At 37.6% G+C, this 17,581-nt stretch overlaps 1 protein-coding gene across 1 annotated transcript in view; it reads right to left on the bottom strand.

Annotated features, from left to right (window-relative positions):
- Nucleotides 1-7,663, bottom strand: part of LOC145997098 (uncharacterized) — a 94,435-nt gene extending 86,772 nt beyond the window's left edge. Inside the window, exon 1 of the mRNA XM_083133725.1 lies at nucleotides 7,521-7,663. Coding sequence (XP_082989851.1) covers nucleotides 7,521-7,575 — 55 coding nt within the window. The 5' untranslated portion in view covers nucleotides 7,576-7,663. The remainder of the gene's footprint in view (nucleotides 1-7,520) is intronic.
- Between the last annotated feature and the right edge of the window lie 9,918 nt (nucleotides 7,664-17,581).

Below are 17,581 nucleotides of genomic sequence, written 5' to 3' on the forward strand. Positions count from 1 at the left end.
TCCTCGGTCGGTCCCGACGAAAATAAGTCCATCCTTTCTTCGTGACGACCCACTTTGGTGCAAATATGCCATGTACTTTGCCGTAGTGACAGTTCGGCTGTCACTGAGAGAAACCCGTCTCCCAAACTCCCGACGTCTGGCTCGGATACCAATTTTTCCACAAGATAAACCAAACCTCACACTTTACATTTAAACATAATATGAATCAATAAAAAAAAAAGATTAATATCGAACGGTGTTTTTTCATATGTCACTGGATACCGTGACATTCCGGCCTTGTCCCCGCATTGTGCGGCTCTGGGGCTCACCTAGGGGTAAAAGTGACTGAAGTGGTTAGCATACCGCGCCACGACACCAGGAGTCCCGGGCTGGAATCCTGGGCATGGATGTTTGTGACTGTCCATTCATCAATTTTACCACATCATCACTATCTTCGCAAATTAGCCAAAAGTGACACAAGAAGCGAATTAAAATAAAGCAAACCAATCAATGGCACGATGTGAAGTGGAGTGGCTTGTGTATCCATTGTTTGTTGAACTTATTGTTAGAATCAATATTGTTCACAATTCAACCTTGAACTTTCTTCACTTTGTTTCTTCGACTACTTGGGATCATGGCTGTGTACATAGGCGTCCGGAAGAGGGGTCGTGCCCCTCTGTAAAATTAAAGTCAAACAAAAGTTATATATTTTTGACATATAATTTCATTTCAGCCACAATAATATGTGTTAATTATTGCATGAATATGATCAATTCATATTTAAGCAATTTTTTTTGAGGAAACAACACTATTATTTGGGAAAATGTGCCTTGTTTGCCCCCCTGGTGAAAATACCTTTCTTGCCCCTCCCTGGAAAAAATCCTAAGGACGTCTATGGCTGTGTAGCCTGACATACAGAGAGAACGAGAGGGGTTGGTTAGCTGCTTGTCGTGCATTTCTCGTGAAATTCTTATAGCCTGGTTTGATAGCTATTTCACATCACCCCTTTCCACTGAAAATGTTTGAGTTGAATTCAATATGGTGGACCTCTGCTTGACACACACACAACTATGGTTTCCCCTGTGCCTCGCATGTTTCTATCATCACCAAATGTACCCAGCGTAACTGGGGTGTTAAGGGACCTTTACTTTAACTCACCCTAATACATTGTAATGAGGCATTTTCATGTCACACACCTAAGCATATCATTTTGTATCTTCTCATCCCATTGCAGTCCCAGTTTGATTTTTCATGTGTTTTAGAATATATTTTTTTCACGATATTTGGAGATGACACGTGTTGAGATTTTCAAGGTCAAAAGCCAAGGTTACGTGACAATATTTTTCTTTTATCCAAAGAGAGGCGTGTTACATATCATTGGAAAGCTTGTTCCATTCCCTGCACAATAAACTTTATCTCAGCTTTCTAGGCCAAATAGGAGGAGAGTTTCAGCACATTTAGTATAGCTAAACGAGCTGAGAAAGGGCAATTTCTGGGAACTTTGACCTTCAATAATTTTACAATTACAAGACAAACGAGACTCGTGCATAGTTTCAACTCCCCAATTTTCATGGAGATCGGAGATGGTCATGTTGGGGGCTGTGTTGATTTCACATGGAATGACATGAACCTTCGGGTTTAAGAAGGCTAGAGAGTAGTAGTTAGTTAGTTATGATTCGTAGCGTAACCCGGTCATGGAAACCTACAACAACGTCTGGGATTCGTCGTGCTGACGACACGTCACCCTGTAACTGGTTGGATGATTTCCAACCTCTGGTGGCGGGTACGTAGGCACTGGCCCTCACGTGTTGCTAAGCCACGGGTTATTATACGTATATACATATCTATAGTTCAATAGCCAAAAAATATGAAACAGATTGTGATTCACGTGTAAACTTTTCTAAATAAATAATTTGCAGAGTTTTTATAATATTAATTTTCCTTTAACCCACGGAAGATTTTTAAAAGTTCGGGGGTGCTGCTACCCGAAGCCCCCTACCAACGTACCCGGGAAGAGGAGCAAGAAAGAAATAGAAGAGAGAGACCCCCTGACCGTGAGCGGAGCGTTAGGGGAGAGTGACCTGAGTGTTGCTTGAGCGTAGATGTGAAGCAAGCCTTAAGATGCAATGAAATAAACATAGAATTGCTGCGAGCAGGGGTAGAAAAATACATGGCGCAGATTTTCAATTTTAAATTCTGTTTTTTTTTATATATATATATATATATATATATATATATATATATACTATATATATTCCGAGTTCGGGTACGGAAATTTCCATTATCTTTTTTTTTAAAAAGAATAACTAGTACAGTATGTGTGTTTTTTTTAAAATTTTTGCGTGTTTTCTGTATCAGTGTATCGTTAAGCATTATAAATTTTTGCCCTCGGAATTCTAAAATTTACAGCGATATCGTATACGATAGGGTCGGCCATATAGGCTATATTAGAATGTATTGCATTACCAGTTGAGCCTTTTTTAGGAAGGCGCAAGAAATAATTACTTTTAATCTAATCTGGTAGTAATTAATAAATTCAATGTTTTAAGAGCTTATCGGCACTGTTCGTTCATATTTAAAAAAGTCGGCTCCTGAGAAAAAGGGAATTTTTTTAGTGCAAGAAAGGGAGATAGGAAGAAAGACGAAAAGAGGGAAGAGTAAGAAAAAGAAAGAAGGGTAAAGAAAACAAAGACAAGGAGAAAAACAAGATAGAAAAACAATATAAAATGAGAGGGAAATAGTGACAGAATGAAGCAAAAGAGAGAGAGAGAGAGAGAGAGAGAGAGAGAAAGAAAGAAAATCATCACCGAAATAGAGCCCTCTTTAAAATATGTTGCCTGCCCCATAGGCGTGCGCACGGAGGGGCAAGGGGGCAGTTGCCCCTCCCTCCACTAAGAAATTTAATGTAGAGAAATCTTATTAGCGTTATTATACAATATTATTCTCTTTAAAAATAAAGTATTTTCAAGCCGGCGAAAGTTTCAAGCAACTACGGCGGGTTTTATTCCTATGTACTAATTGGACTCTCACTTCGTTCTCCAGCAAATTACTTGTTATTAAGACTCGCGCATTTTATTCGTGGTCGCAGAATAAATTGGTCACAAATTGAAAATGAATAAATTGTGTGTTTTGAATCTGCTGTATAAAATCAAGTTAATATATAAATTAGTCTGAACCACAGAGAAGGAAAATTAAGGGGGAGGGGAACACAGAACTTTTGTGTCACAGATGCTGGAATTCTTCTAATAAGAGTGATTTTCGGTGGGTCCGGACACGTACTATATACGCTGTACCCATCAATACAATAAAACAATGAGAAGGAATGAGACTCTTCTTTCTCCGACTGAACTTTCATCAAGGCTCTTGCCCCCTCCTTTGTCAGAAGGTCTGCTCACGCCCATGGTCTGCCCTTGAGTCACCCGACGACGCCAGTAACTTAGATATAGAAAAACAGAAACTTTCTTATTAATTATTTAACCTGTACGTACGTATAGTGTATATGTTTCCAACTTACTGTTAATGAACAGACTCAATATTTTGCATGCTAATGTTTGTGTGTGTATAAAGCATCTTTAGCTAAACTAAAGCCGGACAAACCCCTCTCTAAGTACGCCACTTAAAGGCATTTGTCACAAAAACTTGAACGAATATTTGACCTTCTAATCATGAACGCCCAATGTATCGATAGACTGAAAGGAAATGCCAATAAATGTTTCAGAAGCAAATAGATAACGAAGCGTGAGGATTAATGGTCTATTATTTTTAGCCCGTTATCTCAACACTCATTAGCGATGATATTTTTTGCTTAATAGCGGTTATAGGCATAGACACTTCAGGGATTTATGAGCGTACATTAGTGGTTAATCAGTTCCATAGTTTGCAACACTGTGCATGAAATGCTCTGTAGCTTCCCATCAATAAAGAATCTTTTGAAGTAACTTTAGGGTGTTTGGACAGAAGCACTTCAGTCAAAAAATTAAATCTTTTAAATTAGATTCTTTTAATGGAAACATTACAGGGATCATCACTTAAGAATATTTACACATGTCCAACATAAATTTATACTTATAATATTTTATTTAATTGATTCAGCGTGATAAATGAAAGCAACAGAAACTCTCAGTTTGCGACTCAAGAGCTTTTTCCCGAACACCCTAGAATCGTAACAGGTGGAACACTCGAAGCAATTGATGTAAGAAAAAAAAATATCTCTTGAAACGTTCCACCAGGTGGCAGGTCGATCTGTTAAATTAGATTGAGGATTTCTATGCACTGAAAATTTGCATGAAAATATGCAGTAAAAACTTTAAAAATATGTACTATAAATGTGCAAAATAAAATGTAATATGAACAATAATTGCGAAAACAATCCTAGTATCGTCTGTAATTATCCTTTCGAACGAATGCGACGTATCGTCTGTATTATCGTGCCTTCATGCGACGTATGCTGTTATAAAATCTAGAATATGGTGGATTACGCAGCACAGCACAGCCTGTGCGAAGAGATAGCTTACTGCTCAACAGGAAGTCTGCTAATCATAGCTGTTGAATGTTGATGAAGATAAAATAGATAAGCAAGTAACAGTTTTAATGGTTCATGGAGAAAATGCTGAGAGATATACGGACACTTTCCTAGAAAGTTCATAATATGCAAGAGAAACTCTTCTGCCAAAAGAGCAACATCAATTAAAAGTTTTTGAAAATAAATTCCGTATTTGCAGTGGTGAAGTTACAGGGTATACGCTAAATTTCGTGAAATCCTAAGTGGAGACCATATCTTCATTAAATATGGATGAAATGAATTAACTTCTACAAAAAGATGTCATTCATAGTAAATACTGATCGTGATTATACACATATAATTGGCATAAAAGAGGCATAATACGAGTATATATAATAAATTGTATTTCATAAAACAGGTACGGAATTTTTAAAATAAAAAAGTGAAAATATGAAATTACAGTTAAGATGAAAAATTTTGGAGAATACTTGCATTAAAAAGAACGGAAAGCGATAATTTTCTTTATTTGTTTCTTTCCATGTTTAAAACCGGCGTCCTCGATACTTCGAAATCTCAAGTCAAACCTCTACCTTTAGTTGCTTTGGATAAGAAAAGGCAGATCTCATATTACTCAAGACTTGCACAAAGAGATCAACAACCAAACAAAAGTTAGAAAATTTTGAACTGACTATGTATAATAATCCAATCTCTTGTTGCTGCGATAATGAAATTTCGGGTTTAGGAATGCCAGAATAAATAGTTGAGAATTTCGCCAAAGGGTGATGTGAACCGCAAACTTTTTCTATCTTTCTTATTAGTAGAAACCAACGCCTACTTAAAACACCACATATAAAAAGAAAGATAAAATACTTTCAATAACATTACCCACATTGACTGCCAAGCAGGAGAATAGGGGTGGGTGAACTCAGGGGCATCCTCCAGTCAATGGATACAGGGAAAAGGGGCAGCAGGAGGGTGGTGACAATCACATTCACTATGGCAAGGTACCTTTCTAATGAGCTCGCACTAGTGTTGCCCACGAGACGAGACTTTGGCCTGTCTCGTCTCGTGGAAATGCTGTCTCGTCTCGAAAATATTCGTTTGTCTCGGGATACAAGAACAATCTCGTCTCGTCTCGAATTTTTAAAAGCCTGTCTCGTCTCGTCCCGTGGGCAACACTAGCTCGCACCGAGGTTCCTACCTTCGCTCGATCCGAAATGTTATCAGTATTTTGAAATCTCTCGACAGAAATCATCTTGCTAAAAACGCAAAGGCAGATTTACGCCCAGTAGATCCGGAAACGATTTTGGTGTCGAATCGTAACCTAATCCGGGTTTATTGTATTTTCCAGGGTTGTTAAAGGTTCAGCAATTGTAAATAAACTCAACAAGCGTAAATGGGTTCTGGACAGTAAAGCACCTTTTTAGCTTTAAAGTATTTCAGTTCGGTCCCGAAACCATTTTCCGGAATTTAAATACGGTATACAACAATATGCAACTTGGACTGAATTTAAATAGTGCGAGGAAAAAAAGTTGTGGTCCTGTTCCGAAACCCAATAGAACCCATTAGAATCTGTGGTTTCTGGAACTGGACGTTTAAGAACTCTGGTATTTTCGCCTGTCAACAGTTCCATGTTATTTCATGTGGAAATTACGTGGTTAAGGACAACAATCGTCAACTTAGCTCCGATCTTATCCTTGGAAAGATTGATTATGATGATGTCCAATCAGGGGCTTTGGGAAGGGGATGGGTCGACCTCTCCCCCTTGGAAATTGCCATCGTTCAAGTTACTAAAGCAGAAAGTTTACTAATTACACTTATTAGCTAAAAAGTTGATAACTCTTAGTTATTAGATAACGTAACGGAAAACCGAAAATAAAACTGCGTTAGATCGAAAAAATTGAGTGTAAAATAATGGAACCAGATTATATTTTCATATTCTAGTATTTAATCCACATTTCATTAAACTAGTTTTCGGTTTCTCCTTCCACAACCCTTTTTAGTTTGGTTCTTTAACGAGTTCAGGGACAGAACATTTCCTTTAAGTTGTTCCCATTCTACATTTGCTTTTTTTTTCTTCGCTTTTTTGTGCCACTTTTGGCTAATTTGCGAAGATGTGGATGAGTGATGAAACTGATGAATGAACACTCCCAAACATCCATGCCCAGGCTGGGATTCGAACACGGGACCCCTGGCGTCCACTACGGGGGTCAGCTTCTTCTACATAAGGTACGTACGTTTTATAATTAGCGAAAATAAAAAGTGAGTAATGCTTTCCTTTGAAATATGTAGATTCGGCAATTTACTGAAAACGTCCTATCCCTTGCAGAATAGCTCCATGTTAGGGCTTTCGATTGATACGAGAAAAGCGTTTTTTAAAATAATTAATCCTATATACATCAAATCATTTGAGGTAGCATTAGCTAGGTACGTTTACATTATATTATTTTCAAGATACTAAGGATGGAAACTAACATTTTGCATTATTAAAGTGATATTCTGGCAAATGTAGCCTCATGCACTACTCGGACAAATGGGATGAGGGTGTTACAGGGATCCGGTGGGACCGATTGTCGCTGACGATTCTTGTAAGGTGTACACTCACTGCACTTTGCTTCTTTATACAGCATATTTGCAGAATATACAATTCAATCTACAGGTGTATCAACATACCCTGTATAAAACACTTTATTTATAACTTCGTTGACGCTGTACAGGGAATGAATGAAAAATTGGTGTAAGATATATTTGGAGATTTTGCCAACGTAACCGCGGAAATTATTGATTTTCGAAGATGCACTTAAAAAGTACTTTGTGGACGTTACGGTGCTCGTAAATTGCAGCGGTTTGGAGCCTTTCAGTAATAAAAGTAGTTTCATAGACGAAACGTTTGGAAACAACCAAATGCAACAAGCTAATACACTCCAAGCATAGAATTCCATGAACAACATACCTAAGTTAACCTACGCAGAATCTATCCACAATCTGAACTGTAATGACTAATAATAAGCACAGTGAAATAAACCTTTTTGGTACTCACGCGGTTCCGCCGAGACGCAGAGAACAGCACAGCTGATAAGTGCAAGAATCAACATGTTTCTGAAGGAGGCGACAGACACTCAATGCGCTTCCCGCTGTCACATTGGTATTTCAACTCCACGCGAAAACAAAACAACTTTGGTGGTGACGTCATTCGTTTGGAAAAGGTAGAGCGAGAGCCTCCTTTTCGGCTCCGTTACTTTGTAACCCCATATTTTTGTACCATTAGAACTCATTTGCCAAATTTTGTACTATTTTTGTACTACTCAAAAATGCTAATAATAATTCTTGTACCATTCAATTTACCGTCGAAAACCACAAATCAATTGTGTGGTTACAGAGTAACGTCTCAACCTCATCATCAGTTTCGGCTAAGTTATCCACATCAAAATATTGTACTATTTATGTACCATTTTGTACCACTATTTATAGTAGAAAGTACAAATATAGAACATTTTATTTAAAGAATAATTTGATACTAACCTTACACGTTCGATAATATTTCGTCCACAGTTTCTTGTGAACTGCGTGTCTTACAAAGAACTAAGAATTAACAAAAATATTTCCCGGATTTTCCGTGACGGTTCAAAAACAAAAAAGGTGCTTAGTAGTAAGTAAAAATATAGAACATTTTATTTAAAGAATACTTAGATACTAACCTTACACGTTCGATAATATTTCGTCGTTAGTTTCTTGTAAACTGCGTGTCCTCTTCTAGCGAAGAAGTGAGAATTAAAAAAAAATATTTGCTTGGTTTTCCGTGACGGTACAAAAATCAAAAGTGGCTTAGTAGAAAGTACGAAAATAGAATTTTTTTTAGAGAATACTAAGATACTGACCTCACACATTCGATAATATTTAGTCCCTAGTTTCTTGTGAAGTTCGTGGCTTAGCGAAGAAGGAAGAATTATAAAATATTTCCCTGGTTATCCGTGACGGTACAAAAATAAAAATGGGGCTTAATATATAGTACTGATTCAGAAGATTTTATTTAAAGAATACTTAGATACTAACCTCATACATTAGTAGAAGGAGTCAGTTGTTCCTGGCAACAACCTTGTCCAAGGCCAATTGATACTATGGTCTATTTTGGCCAAAATTAAGCTATATTTTTATATCTTCTGGTGGATTTAGCTAATTTCAAGGTATAGCAAATTGTCTAACCATGCTACGAATTCTAAACCCTCGTATTTGTGTAATTAACATTCTTGAATATCTAGCTTGGGAATATTCTACCCTCAGCGTCATGTTGATTGGTTGAGAGTGTACTTAACTTATGCTCCAAACAGGTGACTAGTCTTGTTTGAGAATGGTGCCAAGGCAGTTGTTTTAGATATGAAGACTACTGACTACTTGATTACTAGTTATTTTTAAAACACCCTGCTTTGCTTATACCTAACGTAGATTTTTAATATTATTTTGATTACTAATATTAAGAAAAAAACTTCTGAGGCATCCTATGTGAGAGACTAGTCTAATCTAGTCTAGTAAATAAAAAGAATTTTTTAGCAACTGAAATCGTTCTGTGACTCTCTCATTCTTCACATCATAAGGAAAAGTCTTCTCTGCAATAAGAATAACACTACATAAATAGTTGTCAGGCAGAGACTCATGGAATTCACATACAATTTTGATATTTGTTCTATTATTGACTACTACTTGTTTTCTTTTTGACGTGTTGATGACAAACATTGGTCTGTGTGCCTTGAATTCACTGGGAGTATAGTATACACCTATGTTTCCTTCAGTTACTCTTTTGTAAGCAGTGTAAGCCTCATCTAATTTAAGAAAATCATCTTGTGCTATGTCCAGATTATAATTTTTACGAGGGAAAAATCACATCACGTCCATTTTTAAGATAAATATTTTTAATCTTGCAATCATCAAATTTGCTAAAATCTTTTTCTTGTGTGTTTTCTCTTCCAGTCTGGAACAGTACAATTACAAATCTGGCATATCATACTGTATACTACTGAACTGATTAGTAGTATCAAATTCGTAATGTCCACCAGAGGCTAGTTTTTGGACAAACTGCTAAGTGTAAAATCCAATAGGCTTGTGGATTTTTCAAAATATTTGCTTTGTATTTGAGAGCATAATTAGTTTCATATTCTACTACTGGTATCCTCAGCTCCATGTAGAGACCTGCACAAGATGCGGAAAAAACCCGTCTGCGAGGAGGCGCCCCTACAATAATATGCAACACGCACGTCAAGCCCAAGTGTTCGAAATCGCGCAAGCGAGCTTCACGTAACAGTTGTGCACAGGCATCGATGCCTGCCAGGTTTTTCTATTATCCGGGTCTTAAGAAGACCCGTGAGACTCGATGTAGTTCTTGCAAGTAGACTCGAGCACTGCTGTCAGTGTTGCCAACGGCCATTATATTTCACTACGCATGGAAATATTTGAATTTCTGCTAGGCGCAGGTGCCTTGACGTTGTATAACCATTGGCGTAGCAAGGGGTGGGTGAAGTGGGCGACCACCCTGGGCCTCGCGCATGTAGGGCCCTCGCGTCCTATGAGGTTGATACGAAAAACGTAATAAATGGAAGTGAGAAAGATAGAAAAGGCTAATTTTTGTGGGCAATAAAATTAAAACATTTTTTTTTATCTGGCTTTATATTCTAGTTTAACGTTATAATTTGAATGAATACGTCAAATCAGAGGCGGGCGGGAGCTCTAAGCCTAAGGGGCCCCAAAAAGTCAAAACAATTCTCAATTCTCATGTGAAACATTAACGCAAAAATTGCTTGGTCAATAATTTTATCCAATTATTATTTTGTTGAATAGAAAGCGCTTTGTCTTGGCTTTTCTTCTGTCTCGTGACCTTGCACAGCTTACACGATTTTAATGTGTTAATGATAAAGCACCTCAAACTGCTATGGAGCAAAGAATGAGGCATTTAATGCTTCCGGTGTTTTAAACTGAAGAAGGGTATGGATAATATTAGCAATTCTTCCTTCGTTCCTACAACTTCAGATGCAGCTATTGCCCTCTGTAACGGGCACGAAGATGATTTATCTTCAGAATATCCTGATAAAGTTTTACGTTTCAGGAATATGCTTAAATCTGAAATCAAGTGTTTTGGCAAAGTTTCTTCTCCTTGATAGCGCTACACTAGCTTCCAGTGTTCTCTGTATCCTGTACCGCCTTCTGTTTGTTTCCTACTCTTCAAGTAACAACCACGAAAAAAAGAACTATCTTTCTCAAAATCGAAACTTAGGAAAAACTTCTGGAAGCTAGTGTCGAATGGTATGATTCAGCCCAAATTTACCGGACTCAGTAATTTCACTCTTGAACGAGAAAGGGCAAGATCTAATGTAAAAGTGTCATTCGCTGCCCAGAAGCCAGCTTTCTGTTAAGCAAGGTGGTTTGATTTAAATCAAAATTTAAATTGGGGAATTCTATTTTAAAAAATCACTTATTGAAATCACTTTAAATAAAATGACAGAATAATGTACACAAGAAATTTGTAGATATCAGAATAACTTTTTGTGAAAGTAAATTAATCTCGTATTCATTTAATGGTGTTTATTATGCTCTAAGAAAGGAAATAAAGGAAAAAAAATATATGTCCTGTTGGGGTGAACGTCATACGAAAATAAATGTAATATGTCATCTGAAAAAAACACTTATATTTCCCTTGATTTAAAATTGAATAATTTTTATAAGCAAAAATAGCACATTTTTTAAATAGAATAATATACAAAATACTAATCATGTTAAGCCGTAAATAGTGTCATTTTCATTAAACTGTAAATAAATATGGCAGCTGATATTTGGCTAACTATCATTAAAACCTCTAAAATTCGGCTACAAAGACTGTAAATATTATTTTAAGTTAAAAATATAAAGTAAATCCAGAATTTCTATTTTTACTGTAAGAAAAGTTACTGAAATTATAATAGTTTCATTAACACACTTAACAAACATTTTCATATCAGGTTCATTATGTTCAGTTCCAGAAACAGAGAAATGCATATTTACATGTAATTAGTTATTTGCTTTAATCAAACTGTTCAAATATTCTGCACGGCCGTTTATCAGAAAAAGCCTTTCTATTTAAAAAATATGTCTATGTGTACGGTGCAAAAGAAAAGATCGATTTAAATAAAAAATATTAAATAATATAAAAAAAACATTATTTTTATCCACCCAGCTGTTAAGAAGGGCGGGGAAGTGGATAAGTAAGTATTTGTATTTTCTTCTTTTGAATACATAAATGTCAAAGAAAGATATGTTGTAATATGTGAAAATTCAAAGGTAGAGCATCGATTTGTATAGTTATTAATGGAAGTGTAGCCACAATCAGCCATTCTAAGTAATTATATACATTTCCTGGAAGAATCTGACTGTACTTGAGGGACCCAAATTTGTTTCTTGCGGACGCATACTTTACGATTTTGTTACGCCACTGCGTCAAATATTTAATATTACAAGAACATTAATACGTAACAACAAAATGAGATTCACAATTATTAGTATCATCTAAGACCTAAAATTCAAAGTAAACTGTTACAATTAATGTGCAACAAAGTCAAAATTGCTAATTAAAAATGTCAAATTAGCTGTATCAATTGATTACACCAAAGATTTCACACTTATGGTGCAAATGACTATCGTTTCAAGATTTGTTGATGTTGAAACCGATTGTGTCGAAGACCTTGAATGTAGATACTTTGGGCCCCTAGAGAGGATTGTGGTTTAGCGCAGCCCCTTCCCCCCGCTCTATCAAGCACAGACATTTTATGTGCGTCCTTCGATATTTTCTACTTAAGCCATGGTTTGTGATATTTCAGTTGTCTTACTGTCTAAAGAACATCTTAAAAAACGTACTATTACTACTGCCTTGGTTAATGAAAATTCCAGCAGCGTGTTAATGTAGCTCTGCCACGTGTAAATTTCTCTGTCGCGTACTATTAAATATAATTTTCGTCAGAAATTAATTATTATTATAGGCTATTATATAAATATAATAATTTGCTGTCGTTTCCTTGATGACTGTATATCGATGCCTAGCGTTCTAATCTCGCCCAGGGCCTCGCGATATGTTGCTACGCCACTGTACCTAAGATTTTTGTAACTTCTCAAATTAGTTTCATTATTATGTCAAACCAACTACCACACATTTTCCAAATTTGTTCCGAAGGTCTTCAAATAGGTTTGTGTGTCTTGTTCATTTTATGTCACTTTTCTGGTCTTGAAATCGTAAATCTCCTCTCGGTTTCATTTTTACGTTGTTCGTTTGTTGAAATGTGTAAATAGCATTGCCTGCTATTTGCACCCGTATGAAGATACAAGCTAACAATAATTATATTTTGCATCGTATTACTATCAATGCGGTCTGTAGAACTAGATAACTAGCAAGAACATTTTCTTTTGTACTGGGTATAGAGTCTGAAGAAAACCTTGCTAGAAGTAGAAGGTTGAAACGTTACGTTTAGTTTATGTTTTAAAATAAAATAAATTTCTGCGTTGGTCAGCATATTGAGTTTTTCATATCATGGAAACAAGGCTTACTGGTGTTACAACAACATGAGCGAACGACGATTTGTTGAAAGAGATGACAATATTCAAAAGCCTTTTATAATGCAAATTCTGATTTCATGTTCCATTTTATGGACCATCGTGCCTTTGTGTTCAGGGGGGGGGGATCTTGAGCAACTAATTCGGATATTGAATTGGCAAAATTACACCAGAGAGAAAATCTGTCTGATTGATTGATTCATTTATTTGGTCAATTTATGCACAATAAGGCTAATCGGGACTGGACCTATAGTTTAAAGTGGGATCCGAACCACCATGTGCCTCCACTGGGTATCGAACCCGGTACCCCTTGATTACAAGGCGACGACACTACCACTGAGCCATAGGGGAGCACCCCCCCAAAAGTATAATGTAGAACAACCACCAGTAACACAAAGTTCCAAAATATTTACGATGGCACTTTTTGCGAAACTTGGTTCGTACCCCTTTACAGGTGTCAGCAGTGGCGGCGATTAGGGGCGGGCCGAGAGGGTGAATCCCCCCCACACTTTTTGCCACTTTTGCACCACGCTAACGTCATGTACCAAGGAAAATTAAACTGTGCTTGCCCCCCTAGTTTTGGAACCCAATCGCCGCCACTGGGTGTGAGTGATACAAATATTTTCTACCAAGGAATAAATGTCAAATTGATAAAAGTGATGAACATTTTAAGTGCTCCTAGAACAGTTTAGAATCTAAAAGTTGGCAACGGTGACTGCGTGACTCATGTATCTGGAGGCGGTGTTTTGACATTTTGGGGCCCCTTAGGTTTAGAGCTCTCGCCCGCCTCTGATTTGACGTATTCATTCAAATTATAACGTTAAACTAGAATATAAAGCCAGATAAAAAAAATGTTTTAATTTTATTGCCCACAAAATTTAGCCTTTTCTATCTTTCTCACTTCCATTTATTACGTTTTTCGTATGAACCTCATAGGATGCGAGGGCCCTACATGCGCGAGGCCCAGGGTGGTCGCCCACTTCACCCACCCCTTGCTACGCCAATGGTTATACAACGTCAAGGCACCTGCGCCTAGCAGAAATTCAAATATTTCCATGCGTAGTGAAATATAATGGCCGTTGGCAACACTGACAGCAGTGCTCGAGTCTACTTGCAAGAACTACATCGAGTCTCACGGGTCTTCTTAAGACCCGGATAATAGAAAAACCTGGCAGGCATCGATGCCTGTGCACAACTGTGACGTGAAGCTCGCTTGCGCGATTTCGAACACCTGGGCTTGACGTGCGTGTTGCATATTCTTGTAGGCGCGCCTCCTTGCAGACGGGTTGATTGATTGATTTAGTTTATTTTACTTCGCGTTTTGTGCCTCTTGGCTAATTTGCGAAGATGGGGATGAGTGATGAAATGATGAAATTGATGAATGGACATTCACAAACAACCAAGCCCGACCGGGATTCGAACCCGGGACCCTTGGCGTCGCAGCGCGATGTGCTAACCACTTGGCCACAGAGTCGGGCTTTTCCGGGTCTTGTGCAGGTCTCTATTCGTCATATATATCATGTCCTTCAAAATTACAGTTCGTGTGCTTGTTTTCCATTATTAGTTACGTCGTTGCCTTGTAATCAAGGGGTCCCGGTTTCGATACCCGGTGGAGGCACATAGTGGTTCGGATCCCACTTTAAACTGTAGGTCCAGTCCCGATTAGCCTTACTGTGCATAAAGTGGACTTAAAACACCAAATCAATCCAATCAATCCACAATCCATTATTAGCTAATATGAAATTGAACGTGTTGGAAAAATAATTCAAATATTTTGTTCAACTACAAATGCTGTAGCACCGACTTGTACCGACGATATTAACGTCTTTTAATGCTACTATTATTACTACCACTACCAGCACTATATTATTATTATTGGCACATTTGTCCTGGTACTTGACCACCTCTCCAGATAAAAAATTGTGGTTTGGCCTCTGCTCACAAAGAACACTCATACCCAGGCTCGAACCTGGAGCCCCTGGCATCGTAGTGTGTTATGTAACCGTCCCACCATGGAGGTCGGCTAGTGAATGATGTAGGACAGCTTACTGGCTCAAATTATTGTCAAACACGATGAAAATGTGAAAGTGTTTCACATTTATTATTTCGATTAGAAAGCGATAAAATTTATAGTTTGATACGGGTTACACTAAGCATCTTATGGAGTGTAAATATCAATTTCAAATCTTATGAATCATTTCTCTATGCAAACGCATCAAATATGATAAGCAACATAGGTGTGTGTTATGATATCCATTTTATAAAGGAAAAGTTAAGTTTTATCCCTGACTGTTTGCATGATATCGTTTCCATAGCATGTTATATATTGCTCTCAGAATTTTAAACGGCAGTAACAATAAATAACATTTGCAGGTGCGAAGCTATCAATCAGATTGCATACATTGAGGACAGAAGATGACATATTTCGATTGCTTGTTACATCGAAAGAAGAATTAGACGAGCAAATAGTGACTGAGAAAAGTTGTTTGCCTTGATGGTGCTATCAGGCAGCATCATTCAAGAAAATGACAAGTAGAAAAAAGCTGCAGTGAAATAAATACGATTGAAAATCTCTCAAATTATATTATATTTATTTTCTTATATTTATAATATTACATTGTGTCTGTAGCAGACGTTGTCTGTTGAAGTACCTCAGGTACAACCTAATTTTTTGACAAATAATTATGTCAACTCTTCTGCTATGGAGTGGATTCTCCTAATTTTATTCATATATCTTAAGCCATTCTGTGACTGGAAGAAATCAGTATCAGATTTTCATTATTTAATTTTCATATTTAATTAGTCTTTCGGGTGGGGAGCGGGGTTCCGGATCCCCTAAATACGTCCTTCCTGCTCTCATTAAAGTAAGTTTCTGATTAATATTTTATGCATATTGAGAAGTAGTGTACATAAATCTTCTTTTTAATGTCCTTCCGAATATATTTTTCATTATCTAATTTTAGTACTTGATAAGTCTTTCTTTTTTTACGAAAAAATCCAACAGAAAGTAGTTCGTGTTTTGTCAAGGAAGAACATTATTTTTCTCCCAATTCTATATTTGAATCGCAGGATCCAAAAATTAAAAGGACAAATACCATCAAGCAAAAACAATGGATCCAGAACTGCTCTTTTTCCAATTCTTTCCAGCACTAACCGTGTGTAAATTTGTGATTTTGCTTACTTATAATTTTTTTCTATGCACCACCACATTCATGTATTCTGTGTAAGTTGTGCTCCGAGATGCTCTTCAATATGTGTTTTTCTCTTAAAAACAAGGGCGTTGAATGCTTTACAGTGTTGGAAATAGCAGACACTCGAAGTCTCATCCTGATGACGTACAGAGACCCTGCCGGGGCTGTAAACATGGGGGCTGAAGAAAAAGGCGAGTTATGACCAGACCTTCAAGAGCGGGGATGACTAGCGGTCTACGGAACTTACATTGGACTACGCTTCTTGAACTAGGCTTCAAATGGTTCCTTTCTGTTAATATTGAAGTATTGTCATTCTATTGTTGATATAAAAATCCAAAATTTGGGAGGGTGTTGGGGAGGGGTGTTAGGGGTGTGTAGATAAATCAGTGCCCTGTTCTGTGGCATAGGATGCGCTTCATAAGCGTTTCCAATTACAGTAAAGGCTTTGAAAGCGCAACTTGTGCAGGCACTCACTGAACCAGAAGGCGAAATCACCTCGCTCGTTCTTCATCGTGAACATGCAGGATTTGCTTGAGAATGATGATTTCAGGGAAAGGATCATGTTCAGTGACAAAGCTACCTTCCATATCAGTGGCAGTGTGAACAGACATTGAAGGTCAGGTGCTACACCGCTTCATCTTCTAAAAAGCCACAACTAATCGGACTACTTCTTCCCAAAATGTATTTAGACAAATGTCTTAATCAAAATTTGTATTTTCTGTTCAGGTAAATTCTTGAGTTGACAAAAAATCGTGCAATAATTTTAACGTAAAGATTGTCAATAAAAGGATTCATGTGGTCCCTTCGAACCGATACATCAAGTGGCTTAGGTTTAAGTTTAAAAGCATCGATGTACACTCCATTTGCGTCCATGCAGACAATAATCAGCGGCAGCTAATGACGTCATGATTTCTTAACCAATCGACGTCGAAACGGAAACTGGGGATTTCAGAACGTGCGATCAGGTCGCGCGCGACCTGCTTCTCTGACGTCACAGTGACGTATGCAAAGAGTGACTCTAGCGGGATTCCCTCCGTCGTCTGCGTGGACACAAATAAAACAGTTTCAATCCCGAGTGTAAAAATAAGAAAAATCCCCGCGCTCCGTCCGTAGAAATTACCACGCGATGACCTTGGGACACCGTAAGCTCTCTCCGCCTTCGTTCACATAGCTATTCCACAGCTTAAGTAGAAGGAGGAGGGGCCAAACGGTCAGAGTCCCCTGGCGGCGTTACGCCAAGAGAACAGGGTTTTTCTTTTTATTCTTTTTGGTTTTACGCATCTATCTCGAAACGAGTACAGCTGCCGTTCAAAATGTCAAAACAGACAGACAGCCAAAACCGGGA

This window comes from Lepisma saccharinum, chromosome 13 (assembly GCF_977018435.1).
Source record: "Lepisma saccharinum chromosome 13, izLepSacc3.1, whole genome shotgun sequence".
In the NCBI taxonomy this organism is placed as follows: domain Eukaryota; kingdom Metazoa; phylum Arthropoda; class Insecta; order Zygentoma; family Lepismatidae; genus Lepisma; species Lepisma saccharinum.